Source organism: Daucus carota, chromosome 9 (genome assembly GCF_001625215.2).
Source record: "Daucus carota subsp. sativus chromosome 9, DH1 v3.0, whole genome shotgun sequence".
NCBI lineage: Eukaryota > Viridiplantae > Streptophyta > Magnoliopsida > Apiales > Apiaceae > Daucus > Daucus carota.
Window position 1 is genome coordinate 7,661,922 of NC_030389.2, and position 17,288 is coordinate 7,679,209.

A 17,288-nucleotide genomic window follows, 5' to 3' on the forward strand; every position below is an offset into this window, starting at 1 on the left:
CGATTTTGATAATCAACCCTTTCTTTATAATCCTATCACAGGACTTCTTCTCCAACTTCCTCCTCAGCCACCATGTGTTGAACTTTGTTTATTTATGAAATTTGTATCTTTTGCAGCTTCACCTACTGATCATAACTGCATTATATGTGTCAAGTTTTCTAGTAAAAGAGAATGTATGAACTGCGAAAATACTTTGTTGGCATTCTGTAGACCAGCTGTATCTATATCATAGGTCAAGCTGAAGGAAAAGGCTGAAGATATTATTTTTAGTGGTGGAAAGTTTTACACCATCGGTAGCGGAGAAGATCTCTTTGTTTACAACAGTGATATCATCAATGGCAACACCAGTTTCTGCATAGGTCATCCATGGAAGGAAGTAGTGTTCAATACTAAGTCACTTCCAAGGATTGCTGACTGCTACTTTTGCTTTTATCTGGTGGAATCAAAACATAGAGAATTGTTGATGATCATGAGGACAGTTGAAAAAACTAATTACTTTACCAAATCATTTCGTATTTTCAAGTTAAACCCAAGTGACAATAGTTATAATGGAAAAAGAAATCCATAATATTGCTAGCGAATGAAGGTATGTCTATATCAGTTCATGAGCACAATGGATACAAATCTAACTCCATATATTTCTATGATGAGGAAAGTTGGGGTCGGACTACAACTTATGGTATCTATGACTTGGGAAGAAATCAAATCATTCACAAAACTGAAGATGCAGCTTGCCTCTATTCTAAATTATTTACCCCTTCTAAAATTTCAAATGTGTAATCAGTTAATTGTTGTGTAATATTTATTAGAGTTTAATATTTTTCAATAATACATTTGGCTCTGTTTCTCAATTTTGACTCATTCAGATGGTGTCCTTTTCATATTTGTCTTATGAGTCGTACCACGTATACCCTGTTTTGCTCTTCTTCTATTTTGCTCGATCCTGTTAGATAAAAGTTAAAATTTTAAGTAAATAACTTCATTAGCATATAGGAATTTGTCTTAGATTGCTGCTTGAATGCAGGGACACCCCGATATTGGGTGTTTGCCTTGGACATCAGGTACCTCCAATCTTTTTTATCAACAGGGTGGAAGTTGTTAATTGCTTCTGCCTGAAAGTTAACTGTCTGGTGTCTGCCTTGTCTAAGGCTGTTTTTACATCCCTTGTATCTTGATTCTCCTGGTTATTCTTTTTTTTAGTGTTTACTATTTTATAGATGCTCTTAATTTGATTTGGAAGATCTAACGACTGTGATGAGGGATGACCAAAAAATGGGGTTAACCAAACTACAAATTCTATCCATGTTTTGCTATTATAGTTTAATTAGTATAGATTTCTCGGTAAAAAAGATGATTTAAACTCACTCTTTAGAGTGAATCCAACAATGTCCTAATAGATGCATTATAAATATAATAAAAATAGTATTCTAATGATCTAAAACATGATTTTTGTATATCAACTCAAGCAGCATGTTTTATATTTGTGTCATAAAGAGAAAGATGTGTAAAAAGGAGGGAAATAAAATTTTTATTAATAGATATGAAATAGGGCATATCTAGTGATGTCTTAAAAATGAGACATGTGATGGATGTCGTTGTGTTTTGAGGCACCAGTAGAACATTGTTGGAGCACGCACTTATACAAAATGTTTTAAATTAACAGGTGTTATATATGCCTTGTTGAATACGAGGAAGGGGATAGTGTGGGGATATTACCCTGCCATCATGAATTTCATAAAAATTGTGTAGACAAATGGCTGAAGGAGATCCACAGGTATACTAATTTAGAGAAAACTTTTAATTGTTTTTCCAAAACAAGTTCCTTCAATTTGTTTATGTTCTTGTCGATAGAGCTCATTATAGCTTGATTTTTTAAGATGATAATATATACCTTGAAATTTGATTTGTAAAATGATTTCAGGATTTGTCCCCTCTGTCACGGTGATATATGCATAAATCTGGTTCATTGCTTACAGAAAGTTAAAGTAGCCAGCTTACAACATCACCGATAATGTTTTTCTACACAAGCATCAAAGTTTTAGAGCTGGCTGCTTCGGTACTCTGCAGCATAATAAGATCCCATGATGCTCAGCCAAGTAACAATTGTTTAAAAAGTTCTGGCATTTTCTGTCAATGAGGTCTTATATTACTTTAAGTTAGATACCGTGGTCTATTGAGATGTCGTCTGATACGCACCCCAGACAACGTTGCGTAGCTTTGTGTGAGATCAAGAAACACAAGAGTTTATATTAATTGACAGCATGTTGTGTTACACCTAGAAACAACCATAAATTAGTTTAACAAAGTGTTGTTATAAACGTTTCACAACAACAGTCATATTTCGGATTTGTGTTTTTAGTAAAATTAAATATCCACAACAGTTTAAGTGCTTAGATGTACTTGTTTGTAGATGTACTTGTTTGTAAGAGTATCAGACAATGGTTTAGATTTAGACAATAGTTGTTTGTAGGTTTTGGGACAACGGTTTTCCTTTTCTTTTTCTCTTTTGTGTTTAGTCATTTTGCACAATGGTTATACTATTATGGAAAATGCTTGGTGCACATAATTGTGTACAAAAACATGTACATAATGACATGTGGTGGATTTTAATTGGATGGCCCCCCTGCATTTACACCAACCACCCCAATTAAAATTCACCACATCACTTGCCACATCATTATGTACAAAAATTCTGTACACAATTATGTGCACCTAGCACTACTCTACTGTTATTACTCTATTGTGTCTAAAGTCAATAAATAATACTTTTATGAAATATAATAAGCATTGCACGTACTATGATTTTATTACAAGTCAGTGTTTCAAAAACCAACATCCTTATAATGAAGAGCTTTCTCCACAATACATTAGGAATCTAAAAAGAGCCTTTAATTAAATAATGAACTAGTGCACAAAGAGCATTTGTCGACGATGCTTCTGCGACGCCAATAACGGCAGCTAGTACCAGAGAAGTTGACACTGAGGGAAGAACTTTTTTTCTTTGAAGGCCATCTGTGAATTAATGCATGGAAGTAAATTGCAAGTATACTAAACTTATTAAAATGGAAATAGAGGATTGAACTATAAACAAAGTACTTTGGTCACTGTAAATTGACTTATAATCACCATCCTTGGTGAGAGATGCCTTCTCTTCAGCAACAAAGGCAGTTGTGAAATTTAGCAAAGGAACGTTGAACAACTTAGACACAAGATTAAACACAGAAGCCAAAACTCCAACTACTGCCGGTTCAACAGGAACTACAAACAAAAAAGAATTTACAGTCCTAACATGAAACATCAACCGACTAATAACATTAGTGAATAAAATAAGTGAAAATGTAGTAAGAAATGAGCATAACTTAAACATAAAATGAAAAAATTGTTGATCAATGTGATTAACCAAACTGAACATATAAGTTTGAACTATAATAAATTTCTTCAACTACTCTTATCTTACGTACTGATATGATCATTCAATTAAGTAGAGGAGTGTAATAAATTTCGTTAACCAATTGTACTACTGTCATTCAATTTTTCAACTACTCTGAATAACTTTCGCCGGCCACTTTCAAGTTTCAACTGCTAAACGTACCAACGAGTAATGAGTATAATTATTGTTCTCACATGTCTCAGTTGTACTAACATAGTACGCGTTTGGTGGTTTACTAGCTTACTCGCATTTTTGTCCGTACGCACACTGTTCATTGTATAATTTAGTGTTGCGTGTATAGTTGTAATAAATGTGAAGCCTCTCTATATAAACATAAGTAATGTTGAATATTTAGCACCTGCAAATAATTTCGATTCAATCCAACAATATTGTATACACGGATATAATTACTAAGATATAATTATGGATGGCTTAGATGCTTTGTATGATGCTGCCATTGCCGGAGATGCTGATGCCAAGGCGAAATTGGAGATGGAAGCTGATATCCTCAACTATAATGACGAAACTATCCTTCATGTTGAATCGCGAAAGGGGAATGCAGAACGGGTGCGATTCATTTTGAAGGAGTTTGCAAACAAAAATCTAGTGGACAAGGTTACTATATATAAACATACTGCACTCCACTTTGCAATATATCTTGGACATACCCAAGTGGCCGAGATCATCATTGAAGCAGCTAGAGAACAATTGCCGGAGACTTCCTTTCGAGATTTTCTTAGGCAAGGTGATAAAGATAATGACACGGCGTTACATACAGCAGTCATGGAAAAAAATGTAGCTATTGTGAAGCTATTAGTAGACGCCGACCCGACTGATCCACACACACAAAATGACGATGGTAAAACACCGATGTTCATAGCTGTGGAAGAAGGGTTGGAGGATATAGTGAAGATAATCTCTACAATCTGTACAAATCCATCTTTGGATGGACCTGATGGTAGTATTGTTATGCCTGTCAAACATATCGACCAAGGTATGCCCGACTCTTTCTAAATAATTAATTATTTAAAATATTGTAGATACTATGATGTATTTCTTTTTGCTTTTATTGCTAAATCAATTTAATTTCACAGTGCCTAGTTCATTGCTCTTAGAGCAAGTCCAAAAGATGCCCTATATCATGTCATAAGTTATTATTTGGGACATTTCATGAAAAAGGTTGATCCAACAATGTTCTAGTGATACCTTATATCACTAGGACAACCTCCTCAAGCCCTATTTTTGAGGCACATCTCTCCTTGTCATATCCTATAATATTGTGAAAAGAGGCACATTGTTGGAGTGATCAAGTTAGTAAAATATGTCCTAAATTACTAGGACATGATATTCTATATTATTTTTAGCGCTTGAGCTAGGACACTCTTGGACTTGCTCTTAAAACAACATTGTCCGCATCCTTTATCATACCTAGATTTCAATTTGACACATGATTTTTATATATATAGTTGACAGCCGTGGTGGAACACTCTATAAAATAATGGATAGAGGTGCTTTGTATGGTGCTGCTATTTCCGGAGATGCTGATGTCATGGCTATATTGGAGATGAAAGCTGATATACTCAACGAATATGACGAAAACATCCTTCACATTGAATCAGAGTCTGGAAATACAGAACATGTGCAATTTATTTTGTCGAAATTCGAAAACAAAAATCTACTGGACAAGCAGAATAGATTCGGACAAACTGCACTTCATTTGGCTGTAAGTGACGGACATACTCAAGTGGCTGCGCTCATCATTGAAGCAGCTAGACGACAATTTCCGGAAACTTCCTCCTTTCAAGCTTTTCTTAGACAAGGTGATCAAGATATGGACACCGCCTTACATTGTGCCGTCATGGAAAGGAACGTAGATATTGTGAAGCTATTAGTCGAGGCCGACCCTACTGATACCCATACACAAAACGAAATGGGGAGAACACCCATGTACATGGCTGTGGAAGAAGAGTACGATGAAATAGTCGAGTTAATCTCTAAAACTTGCACAGCTCCTTCTCTTGACGGACCTGATGGTAGTACTGTTGTGCGTCTTAACAATCTTGATGAGCAAGGTATGCCTTATAGATTATATATTAAAAAATGTTTTGTGTACATAGTTGTGTACGAAATTTTGTACATAATCACGGGTGGGTTTTAATTGGAATGGACTCATGTATTTACATCAACAATCTGAAAACCCACAACATCAATTGCCATGTCATTACGTACAAATTTTCTGTACATAATATATATATATATATATATATATATATATATTATAATTCCTTTTATTTTTTAATCACTCAAATTTGTGATAATTCCACCTCCTTAATTGTACCAAGATTTCTATTTGCTCAATGTACATGTTATATTCACAATTGATACATTTATATATATATATATAGTTAAGAGCTCTGGCTATAAAATTATGGATAGAGATGCTTTATTTGAGGCTGCCATTGCCGGGGATGGTGATGCCATTGCTAAATTGGAGATGAAAGCTGATAAGCTGGACAGATATGATAGAACTATCCTTCATATTGAATCCATGAATGGAAATACCGAACATGTGCGATTCATTCTAAGGGAGTTTGCAAACAAAAATCTTTTGGTGAAGCTGGGTAATCAACAAGAAAATGCACTTGCATGGGCTGCCTATTTTGGACACACTGAAGTGGTGGAGCTCCTCATTGAAGCAGCTAGAGACTTGCCTCCTGATCCAATAACTTCTGTTCAAGCTTATCTTAGGCATGCTGATCAAGATTCGGAGACTGCCCTACATGCAGCAATTAAGGGAGGTTCTTTGGATGCTGTGAAGCTATTAGTAGAGGCCGACCCTACTGATACGCATATTCAAAACAAACTAGGTGAAACCCCAATGTACATGGCTGTGGAAAATGGGTACAACGAGATTGTAGAGGTAATCTCTAAAACTTGCAAGGCTTGTTTTCTCGACGGACCTGATGGTAGTACTGCTTTGCATGCTGCTGTTAAGAATGATGACGACGATAGCATTGAAGTGGTTAAGGTCCTAATTGATGCAGCTAGACGTTTGCCTTGTGCTCCAGATAATGATAATAATGATGATGGTGATAGTACTGATGATCATACTGATCCAAATCGAGTGACTTCTTTTCAATCTTCTTCAGATGATGACAGTACCGATGATAATCCAGTTAGTCCGTTTCAAGCTTTCCTCAGGCGAGTTGATGAAGATGGGAACACTGCCTTGCACATAGCAGTCATGCTATGTAACTTGGATGTAGCTAAACTATTAGTAGAGGCCGATCCAAGTTTTGAGGGTACTCGAAACCAGAAAGGTGAAACCCCAATGTACATGGCTGTGGAAAACCGGTACAACGATATTGTAGAGTTATTTTCTAAAACTTGCAAGTCCTGTTCTCTGGATGGACCTGATGATTCTACTGCTTTGCATGCTGCTGTTAAGAATGACGAGGGTAGCATTGAAGTGGTTAAGGTCCTAATTGATGCAGCTAGTCGTTTGACTTCTATTCAAGCTTTTCTCAGGCGAGTTGATAAAGATGGGAACACTGCCTTGCACATAGCAGTCATACAACGTAAATTGGATATAGCTAAACTATTAGTAGAGGTCGATCCAACTTTTGAGGGTACTCCAAACCAGAAAGGTCAAACACCGTTCTACATAGCTGTCGAAAAAGGTCATGCCGATACAGCGAAGATGCTCTGCACAACTTGCACAACTCAACATTTTTTGGTTGGTCCTGCTGGTAATTTGACTGCTTTGCATGCTGTTGTCAAGAAGCTTGACGAAGGTATGCAAAACCTATATAGGCATACAATCCTAACACTAATATATATTATAAATGGGAAGCATTTTCATCTATTTCTCTTCTTGCAGATGTCAAAGATGTGATTGAAATGATCATTGATCAAATCAAAAAGCACAACACAAATGTTCTTCATGATGAAATATTTTACGAAACTGACGAGGATGGATATACTGTGTTAGAAGTGGCGGTGGAGCAAAACCAAATGGAAGTGGTTAATTTGATATTAGATTTACAACATCCCGCCGCCTCAAAGAGAAATGATGGTGCTTTTATCAGTCTCATGCCTGTAATATATAAAGCCGACGAGAAGCGTTACACCAAGATTGTCGACTTACTCACCCAAAGGTACGACGAGGGATCTAAATTGTCTAAAGACTTCAAAGATCAAGTCCGTTTGATATCGGCGATTAAAAGTGGCGATAAAGGTATGAAACTTGTTTTTACTTCAATTTAATTATAGTGTATATGCCCTTGTTTATAAATAAAACTATATTAAACACCATACAAAAAAAAATATTAAACATAATGATAAATATACGTTAAAATAAAATATCAAATCAATGTTCTTTATAATAACGAAATATTATAATTATATCATGGGATCTCAATATAGAAAAATTATTGTAGCATATTTTTAAAAAATTAATTGTTTTTCTCAAGTACTTTTTTTCTTTTCCAAAAGGAATATTAATTCATACCTTTTGAAATATAAGTCATTTTTGATTAAGGTCCTTTAACTAAAAAGGTCGATGTTTGTCTACTTTAATTTTCGGAGAAATTTGTTTAGCATCCCTCAGTCCCCTTGATCAATTAGGATTTTTTTTAACTTCTTGAAATTGGAGGTTTTAATTGATTTGTTGATACGATAATCAAATTGAAGGTTTTAATTGATTTGTTGATACGACGATGAAATTGAGCATATAAGAAGTTTTGAGCAGGGAAATCGAAATTTATTTGGATCTCTCCAGGTTGACCTCCCGACCTACCGCCTCAATTTCATCAATTCAACTCATCAACGAATCAAAAATCTTCCAAATTCAAGAATTGAAACATCCTAATTAACTAACGGTTGTTAGGTTAAAATTAAAGGAAAGAATGTAAATAAGATTTTTGAAATGTTTAATGATCATAATTATAATAAAATAGATGATAGACCTAAACAATACGCAACATACACGTGATGGAAATCAAAATGCTGATTATGATTCAAACTATCCAAACAGATTTAAATGCTAATTGATTATTACTGCATAATAATTATTCTCATGAAAATTGAAACTCTAGTTAATTAATTGTTAACCAACATCATCTCACCATTGTTTTCACAGTTCTCAAAAATACCTCTAAAATATGATAGTTATATCAGTTTCAAAACACACCAATCTGTATGAAATTAAGATATAACTCTATATAATTTATAATCTTTATTAATAAGCGTATTTTTTTTACTAGTACAATGTCACTTATTTTTGATTTCTTAACTTTTTCATTCCTATATGTTTTCTAATAATATATACTAAAATAATATTAATATTTTGATGTTATTCTTTATGTAATTCTTAATTTCTACCTACCACAAAATTTTATTCATATGTACTAGGAATTAACTGTAAAAGGTTGTAATATACTGTGCATACTCACTATGCATTATAAATACACAATTAAATAAAGAATTGTATTATAATTTACAAGGGATAGGTAGCAAATCAATGATAATAGGAAATGCTCGATTTAGATCCCATTGATCTGTGAAATTTATATTATTTCCTAATAAAATAGAATTATTAGAATTTTATGTAAATTGTAGTTCGTGATCTCTACCATAATTTTTTGTATTTGAGCACTAAATACAAATAGATACACAAACTAAGAAATTTTAATAAAAAATATACAATTAATCAATAAAAATGTTTATGTTTTTAGTCATGAATTAGGTAAAAGTTACATTAATATGAATTTCTTTAACTGAAAAAATATTCTATTCATAAGAATTTAATGGAAAGTGAAATTTAAATAAATTAATAACTTTTATCAATAAGCAAAATCCATTTTTAATGATAATTCGGTATAAATTTGATTTCGGCCCTATGAAAATATATAATTTTATTTGGATTATACAGAATTGCATAAATAATACATCTATTGAATCGATTATATTATATATTCTTACATTTTTTTCAAACAACCTTAAATAATAAAATTATGTGATCCTTATGAGTTAGCAAATTTCCTTTTTGATGAAATTTAGATACCTAATTTGGTTTCATAGTTATTTTTATTTCATCGCTAAATTTATGTCTCTTCCATCATTAGGTATTGTTCTTTAATATATTAATTAATATGATTGTTAAAATTTAATTATAATTGAAATTCTTTAGTTAAAACAAGATGGGGTTACCCAATTTTCTAAAGTATTAATTAATTAGAGGGTCTTTATTTAATAATATCATGTTAGATACTAATGTAGATGTTATTATTTAGTTATGTTGTATAAATAATATAGGATAATACTAATCACATTATTGTTAAATACTTGAAACACATTGCCTCGGCCCTGTTCCCTCCGTTCTAAAATACATGTCGTGACTTTTAACTAGTCAAATTGATTATAGTTTGAGTGCAATTTATATGTATTATATAATTGAAAAAAATAAACAAAAAAAATATCATTAGAAAATATATCTAGTTTATTTTAAGATTTAACTTTTTATGTTTAAAAATAATAAATAAATAATTGTTTATATATAGTCAAAGATGAGTCAATTTAATTAGTTAAAAGTCAAAAGTCACATGTATTTTAGGACGGAGGGAGTATATAACAGTTCTAAAACAATTTATTTTCCAGACACCGTCGTCAGCCTATTGGATGCAGGCCGTGGTGGCCAGCGTCTTGTGACCTTTGTTGACAAGCAGCGTCTTGTGACCTTTGTTGACAAGCTTGGTTGGACAGCCCTTCATCATGCGGTATATCATGAATCTATTCCAATAATTAAACACATAGCAGAAGCTCAAAAAGGGATTAAACCTAAATCTGGGTACAAAGATAAGGTACCTACACCGTTTCATGTAGCTGTCCAAAAAGGACGGACTTCTATAGTGACACTTCTTATGCAATTATGGCCAACTTCCTCTTCAACATATACTGCTGTTGATAAAAAAGGACAAAATATACTACATTTGGCGGCATTGCAGAGCAAAAAAGATATGATAGAAGGTATTCTTAAAAATTGCCCAGCAGAGCATAAGAAAGAGTTTGTGAACAAGCAGAATAACAATGGCTATACAACTCTTCACGTGCTTATCCAACGTGGTTGCTTTGTTCCGGAACTTTTAAAATACGAAGGACTTGATACAAGTGTGAAAAACAATAAGGACTGGACTCCTTCGGACATGTTGTATGTCGAGGACGAAATTAGGATGGACCAGGTATGCTGTACACTTGTTAAATATTTTTTTCCTTTTATATCATATCAATTTCCTAGAACTATATATATATATATATATATATATATATATATATATATATATATATATTTCTTAACTAGGTTGGCTTAGTTTGACCCAAATCAAGTTCTTAACTAGGGTTGGCTTAGTTTGGGCCCAAGAATATATTTTAATATATTGTATTTGTTTGTCGGTACATTTAGGGTCAAAGTTAGAACTTTTAATTTTTACAATGAATATGTGATGATGTAAATATTAATCATCGCTTTGAGTCGACTTTGCTCTTGGCCCTTACATCTTGCTCGAATTTTGATAACGGATGAAATAAAAATATTGAAAATTATCAAGTAAAGTGTTTACATTCTTAAAATACGTGAAATCATTATACAATAATAAAAAATAATAATATTAGACAATGTTGATATATACCATGTGAAACTTAATACACAGGTCGAAGATTTGGTTATTATACATAGATAGATAATGAATTTCTTCAACTTGGACAATTGTAAAATTATCGGTGCATTCTTTATTTATAGGCGAAAATCAAAGTGGCACTTGATCATTTCCAAATTAATGGTAAAAAGGATATTTTTTCAAGTTCAGTGTTCACAACTAGTGAACGAGAGAAAAAAGACGTGGAATTTAGGAAAGCAGCACAAAAAATGATCGATGGAATGCTTGCACTGATGAGAGAAAATAGTGGAGTTGTTGCAAAGTGTTATGCCGATGCCATTGGCGGAGATCCTATATCTAGAGCTGCATTGGAGATTGAAGCCGATACACCCAACAAAGAGGGAGAAACTATCCTTCATGTTGAATCAAAGAATGGAGCTATAGAAAACGTTCGGTTCATTTTGAGTGCGTTTGCAAAGAAAAATCTTTTGGTCAGGCTGGATAATCGAAAACAAAGTGCACTTCACCTTGCAGCACGTCATGGACACGCTAAAGTGGTTGAGGCTCTCCTTAGTGCAGTCAAACGTAATTTGCCTCCTTCCTCAGCACTCCATGCAGATTTTAAACCATTACTTGAGAGAAGTGATGAGTCCAGACGCACTCCGTTAGAATTGGCAATGTTCCACAATCACGTGAACGCTGTTGAACTGATATTACTTGAAGATCCGGCCTATCAAGATGGCCGTGGAAGTAGAAATCAGGGTCTTTTGCATTTAATCTCCCAAGCCAGGGAGAATAAATACAATGAGAAAATTGTCCAATTACTGTGTGCAACTTTCGAAACTGGGATCGACCCTAATCTTAAAGGCGTGGTAGATTTGATTATGGCTATTCAAAGACACGATGCAGGTGCGTAATATGGTTGTTTATTGTTATTGAATACTAGGTAGGTGATAACCACAATATTAATTGTTAATAAGTGTAAGTAAGATGTAAGTAAGTAATTTAAGGGCCTTGATTAGTCACTTATCTTTTGCCTAAATTTGCATCTCAATTGTGTATTTTCAGATCCTATATCCAAACTCTTGGAAGGAGATCAAGATAATAAACATTTCCTAAATTTTGTGGACTCTGAAGGATGGACCCTGCTTCATCATGCAGCATATCACCAATTTGATTCTATACTCAGTGTCATGATAGAAGCTCAAGAAAAAGTAGGATATCAATTTGTATGTAAAGAGGGGGTAGCAACACCATTTCACGTAGCAGCAAGATGTGGACATACTTCTACTGTTATTCGACTTCTGCGATTATGGCAGACTTTGTCCCGGTACACAACAGTCGATGAAAATGGTCAAAATATTATGCAAGCTGCGCCCTCTCCGTACACAGCAGTTGACGAGAATGGTCAAAACATATTACACTTGGCTGCTCTTAAGAATAAAAAGGAGATGGTGAATGGTATTTTAAAATGTTGTCCACCAAAGCAGAAGGACCAGCTTTTATTCAAAAAAGATGGCGAGGGCAATACACCTCTTCATTCACTTGTCTCTGAAGGATGCTTCATTCAGGATCTCATCAAATATATAGCAGGTGATACAACCAATAACGATGGTTGGACTCCCAGAGACATGTTATATATTCAACATGACATTGTTGGTGATCAGGTACGTTAAAAAATTAGTCTTTTTAAAAATATTTTATGTGATTGGTTTTTATGTGATTTACATGATATTAAGTAAAGTTTTAGTAGGACTAATATCCAACAAAAAATAAATATTAACTACTTGTCATTTCTTCTTAGGTACAAATAAAAATGGCACTGCATGATCATATGATCAACACCGATAAGTCTAGGAAACTTTGGTCTGGTAGCCGAAGGAAAAGTACTTCTTCAAGTTTAGCAGTGCTCCCCCATAGTAGACGAGAGAAAAAAGATGTCCTATTTAATGAAGGCCAAAACGAGTTGACGAAAAAAAAGAATAAAAAGATGCAAGAAGATCTGCAAAGATATAGAGAGGGGACCAACAGCCAGATCGTAGTTAGTGCACTTATAACTACCATAACTTTTACGGTAGGATTCACCATACCTGGTGGTCTTCATCAAAGTGGAGAAAGTAATCAAGGATTGGCGGTTCTTTCAAAAAAGGCAGCTTTTAAAATATTTATGATAGCCGATGCCTTTGCTTTGCTATTGTCCATCTGTTCTTTGTTCATCTACTTTCTTGAAAATATGTCTGAAGATCTCGAGCATGTGACCAGACTTCATGCAATGGCAGTTGGGCTGAACATCGCTTCTGTTATGTTGACGATGTTTGTTTTTATGACAGGAACGTATGTTGTGTTATCCGAGTCATTATCCCTGAGCATTACCATTTGCGTAATCGGTTCCCTCTTCTTTATTTTTGTCATTTTCCAACTGCTGAAGATTGCATATGAGCGAGTACGGAAGAATGACGATTACAAGAAAGAAGCTTGAGTATCTGTTTTGCTATTTTCAGTTATTTTATGTACTCATGATCAGGGGCGGACCCATAGCTTTGGCTATGGGTTCCCGGGCACCCACTCAACTTCCCGCCGAAATGTAATTATAAGGTAAATTTCGGTTAAAAATTAATTTAAAATTAGCGGGAACCCACTAAAATATTTTACCAAATTCATAATTTACTTTAATAATTCAGAAATCTTATTAATTATTAGGCGATTGTTGTTCGAAATTATTTAACATCTCGTATTTATTAAGATATTTGTATAAATATATTCCTTTTAGTTTCCGTTGTTCTTTAAATTAACATTTAATATTAATATCAAAAATTTAAATATTAATATTTAATTAAATATTTATTATTTATATTAATAAAATAAAACAAGGAACCCACTGAGAAAAAATTCTGGGTCCGCCACTGCTCATGATATATGGCACTTGTTTATTAATTAATACTAGTAAACTACAATGTTGTTTATTGCTAACTAGTGAATTAAAGACAATGTTTTCACGGCCATGGGTTCACTTTGGTTTTGTTTACTTAAAAAATATGAACAGTTCAATTGCTTGGTGATATAAATTAGTACCATCAACTTTATTCTGGCAGCAGAGACATATTTGAATGAAATGAACTTGGTGTGGTATACTAGAGTACCAAAATATCCGCATCCGGACCTTAGATTAATAACTTTATTCTGGCAGCAGAGACATATTTGAATGAATGAAAAGAACTTAGTGGTATACTCGGATTGAGGACAAAGTGAATAAGCATTCTCAACTTCAGATGTGTTAGTTACGAAAATATATGTTTATGTGTATTAATTATATTAAATGTATAATTAAGTGTCTTAGCTAGGCGGTTATTTTTTAGGGGCGGAGGAAGTGGAGAAATGCCTATAGATAGAGGATTATATCCTAGTAATAAAGCAACGAAAATAGATGAACAAAGCTTGTTCAGTCCCCTATCCGGAACCCCTAAAATATTCTTCTTAACATTTAATTTGCAGGTGATGAATCCTACATTGGTATCAGAACTTATGGTTTTTTTGTATCATCGATCTTTTAGGGGCTTCACGGTTGCTGGCATTGATTTTATCGTCAAGTTTCAGGCTTTTCATATCTGGGTTTATGAATGTTTTTATTCTCCTTATTTGTTCTGGTTTAGTTAACTGCATATATGTCTCATATGTTTATATGATTATCTTATACTATACCAATTCTGGCCATTTACGACGGATATCTTACGACGGAAAAGGCGGAGCGCAAAACTTACGACGGAACACAAACATTCGTCGTATTTTCTCGTCAATACTTACGACGTACCAACCTTCCGTCGTATGTTTTGCTAGAATTCAGCCGCGCCCTAATTATAAAATGATAAATTTTTTCCCGCGGAAAAACCGTCGAAATTTAACCGTCGTAAGTTAACATATCTACCCAATTAAAGAAAAAAAAAATGAAAATGAAGTGATTTTTTTCCGTCGTAAATAAGACGTCGTAAGTTCATATAAATATAGAATTATATCTGTTTTAAAAAAGGAAAATAAATAAGAATTATAAATTTTAATTTTTCATCGTAATTTAACCGTCGTAAGTTAACATATCTACCTAATTAAAGAAAAAAATAAATGAAATTAAAGTGATTTTTGTTTCTGTCGTAATAATCGTCGTAAGTTAACATATCTACCTAATTAAAGACAAAAAATAAATGAAAATAAAATGAATTTTTTCCCGTCGTAATTACGCCGTCGTAAGTTTACCTAACGCATTAACTCCCACCTTCCCACATTGAAATCAAACGGCAGGATATTCATTTTTTAAACAGAACTTACGACGGATACGATAATTCCGTCGTAACTTACCATATATCCCTCAGAAGCTACTGCCTCTTTCTCCTCAACATCATTTCCATATGCTCCTAACCAGAACCAAAAAATATGCTCATGATCAAATAAATGTGATATAACAAATTACACTCAACACTTGCATCAATCATTCTTGTAAGTATTTATTTTCTATCTTTCCATTTAAATTGTAGAAATTTTGATCTTCCATATTTTATTTAGATTAATATAATTTTTCAATATTTGTATGTGGGCTTGTGTGCATATTTATAATTGAAATTTTGTTATTTATTATTCATAGATGTCTCCGGATCGTAGTTGGATCACTAAGCGAATAAAACCCGGTGGATATGGTTTTACGGATGAATATAATGAGGGGGTTAAATATTTTTTGGCATTTGCGCGAAGCAATTCTAGTAAGCCGAATGATCCGAATCTTTTGATTAATTGTCCTTGCAATACATGTCGGAATGCATTATACCAACTCATTCCGGATGTCGAGTTCCATTTATTTGCAACCGGTTTCTTGAGAGTTATACTATATGGTGCTTTCATGGGGAAGCTAGTGTGTCAAGAAATGAACAAATGGATGATCGCGAAGATATGTTTGACGAGTATGAAATGTTTATTGATGCTATTGGTGGGGGGGCATTTGGAGCGGAAAATAGTAGCCACGAGGACCCGAATGAGCAAGCATCAACCTTTTTAGATAACGTGAATAAAGTTGGTGAGCCAATATACCCAGGCAATCTCAAATATTCTCAATTGAAGTTTGTTACGAAATTCCTCCATTGGAAGAATCACAACAAATGTAGTGATAAAGCTTTTGATGAGTTGCTCCTTTTGCTTGGAGATGTGTTCCCGGATAAACATAAGCTTCCTCTCAACTATTATGCTGTTAAGAAGATGGTTAAACGGTTGAGTTTGGGATATGAAAAAATACATGCATGCGAGAATGATTGTATGTTGTTCTATGGCGGTGATAAAGATCTAAGAAATTGCAAGTATTGTAAATTGAGTCGATATAAAGCTACAACAAATGCTGGGAATAATACTGTTCCAAGAAAGGTTTTGAGACATTTCAAAATCACTGACCGTTTGCAGCGTTTGTACATGTCTACCCGCACGGCTGCACATATGAAGTATCACAAGAACAGAATTGTGACTGAAGGGGTTCTCACTCATCCTGCAGATGGAGAAGAATGGAAAGAGTTCGATAAGAATTATCCTTATTTTTCAGCGGAGATTCGTAATGTCAGACTTGGCCTTGCAACCGATGGATTTCCCCCGTACAGCAATGCTACCTCTACTGTTTACTCAGTATGGCCTGTTGTGCTACTTGTGTACAACCTTCCACACACTATGGTTACAAAGGATCCATATATGTTCATGACACTGCTGGTACCCGGGCCGAATGATCCAGGAAAGAATTTGAATGTTTATCTCAGGCCTCTAATTGATGAGTTGATCACTTTATGGAATGTTGGTGTGGAGACATTTGATGCTTCTGCGAAGACTAATTTTATGATGCGAGCAGCCCTATTATGGACTATAAGTGACTTTCCTGGGTTGGGAATGGTTAGTGGATGGTCAACTCACGGGAAAATGGCTTGTCATGTGTGTATGGGTGGGGTTAAAGCTAAACAACTGCCACACAGTAGGAAGTCAAGTTTTTATGGGTTGCATAAGGGGTTTTTAGATAAACGACGAAAAAATCGGATGAAAGGTTGTGTTATTCGCAACAAACTTGATAGTTTAACTTTTCCACAACCTGGAAAACCACATTCCAAGGAAAGGGCAATTGGCTTTGGAGATTGACATAATTGGACGCATGTCACTTGCTTTTTTGACTTGCCATATTGGGATTCCTTGCGTCT

The 17,288-nt window shown here is 34.1% G+C and overlaps 2 protein-coding genes across 3 annotated transcripts in view; both read left to right on the plus strand.

The window, feature by feature from the left end:
• LOC108201186 (uncharacterized) overlaps positions 1–13,566 on the plus strand; it is a 29,475-nt gene extending 15,909 nt beyond the window's left edge. Inside the window, exons 1-8 of one of the 2 annotated variants that reach the window (XM_064084858.1) lie at positions 3,726–4,424; positions 4,897–5,502; positions 5,836–7,224; positions 7,311–7,667; positions 10,088–10,668; positions 11,226–11,991; positions 12,151–12,749; positions 12,887–13,566. In XM_064084858.1, coding sequence (XP_063940928.1) covers positions 3,854–4,424; positions 4,897–5,502; positions 5,836–7,224; positions 7,311–7,667; positions 10,088–10,668; positions 11,226–11,991; positions 12,151–12,749; positions 12,887–13,561 — 5,544 coding nt within the window. In that variant the 5' untranslated portion in view covers positions 3,726–3,853 and the 3' untranslated portion in view covers positions 13,562–13,566. Of the gene's footprint in view, positions 1–3,725; positions 4,425–4,896; positions 5,503–5,835; positions 7,225–7,310; positions 7,668–10,087; positions 10,669–11,225; positions 11,992–12,150; positions 12,750–12,886 lie in introns of those variants that run through there. The other variant, XM_064084857.1, reaches the window with a different exon arrangement.
• A 2,307-nt stretch (positions 13,567–15,873) lies between these two features.
• On the plus strand, positions 15,874–17,229 carry LOC108203920 (uncharacterized). Its single transcript, XM_017373124.2, has one exon. The coding sequence runs from the start codon at positions 15,874–15,876 to the stop codon at positions 17,227–17,229; it is 1,356 nt and encodes a 451-aa protein (XP_017228613.2).
• The last annotated feature ends 59 nt before the right edge of the window (positions 17,230–17,288 follow it).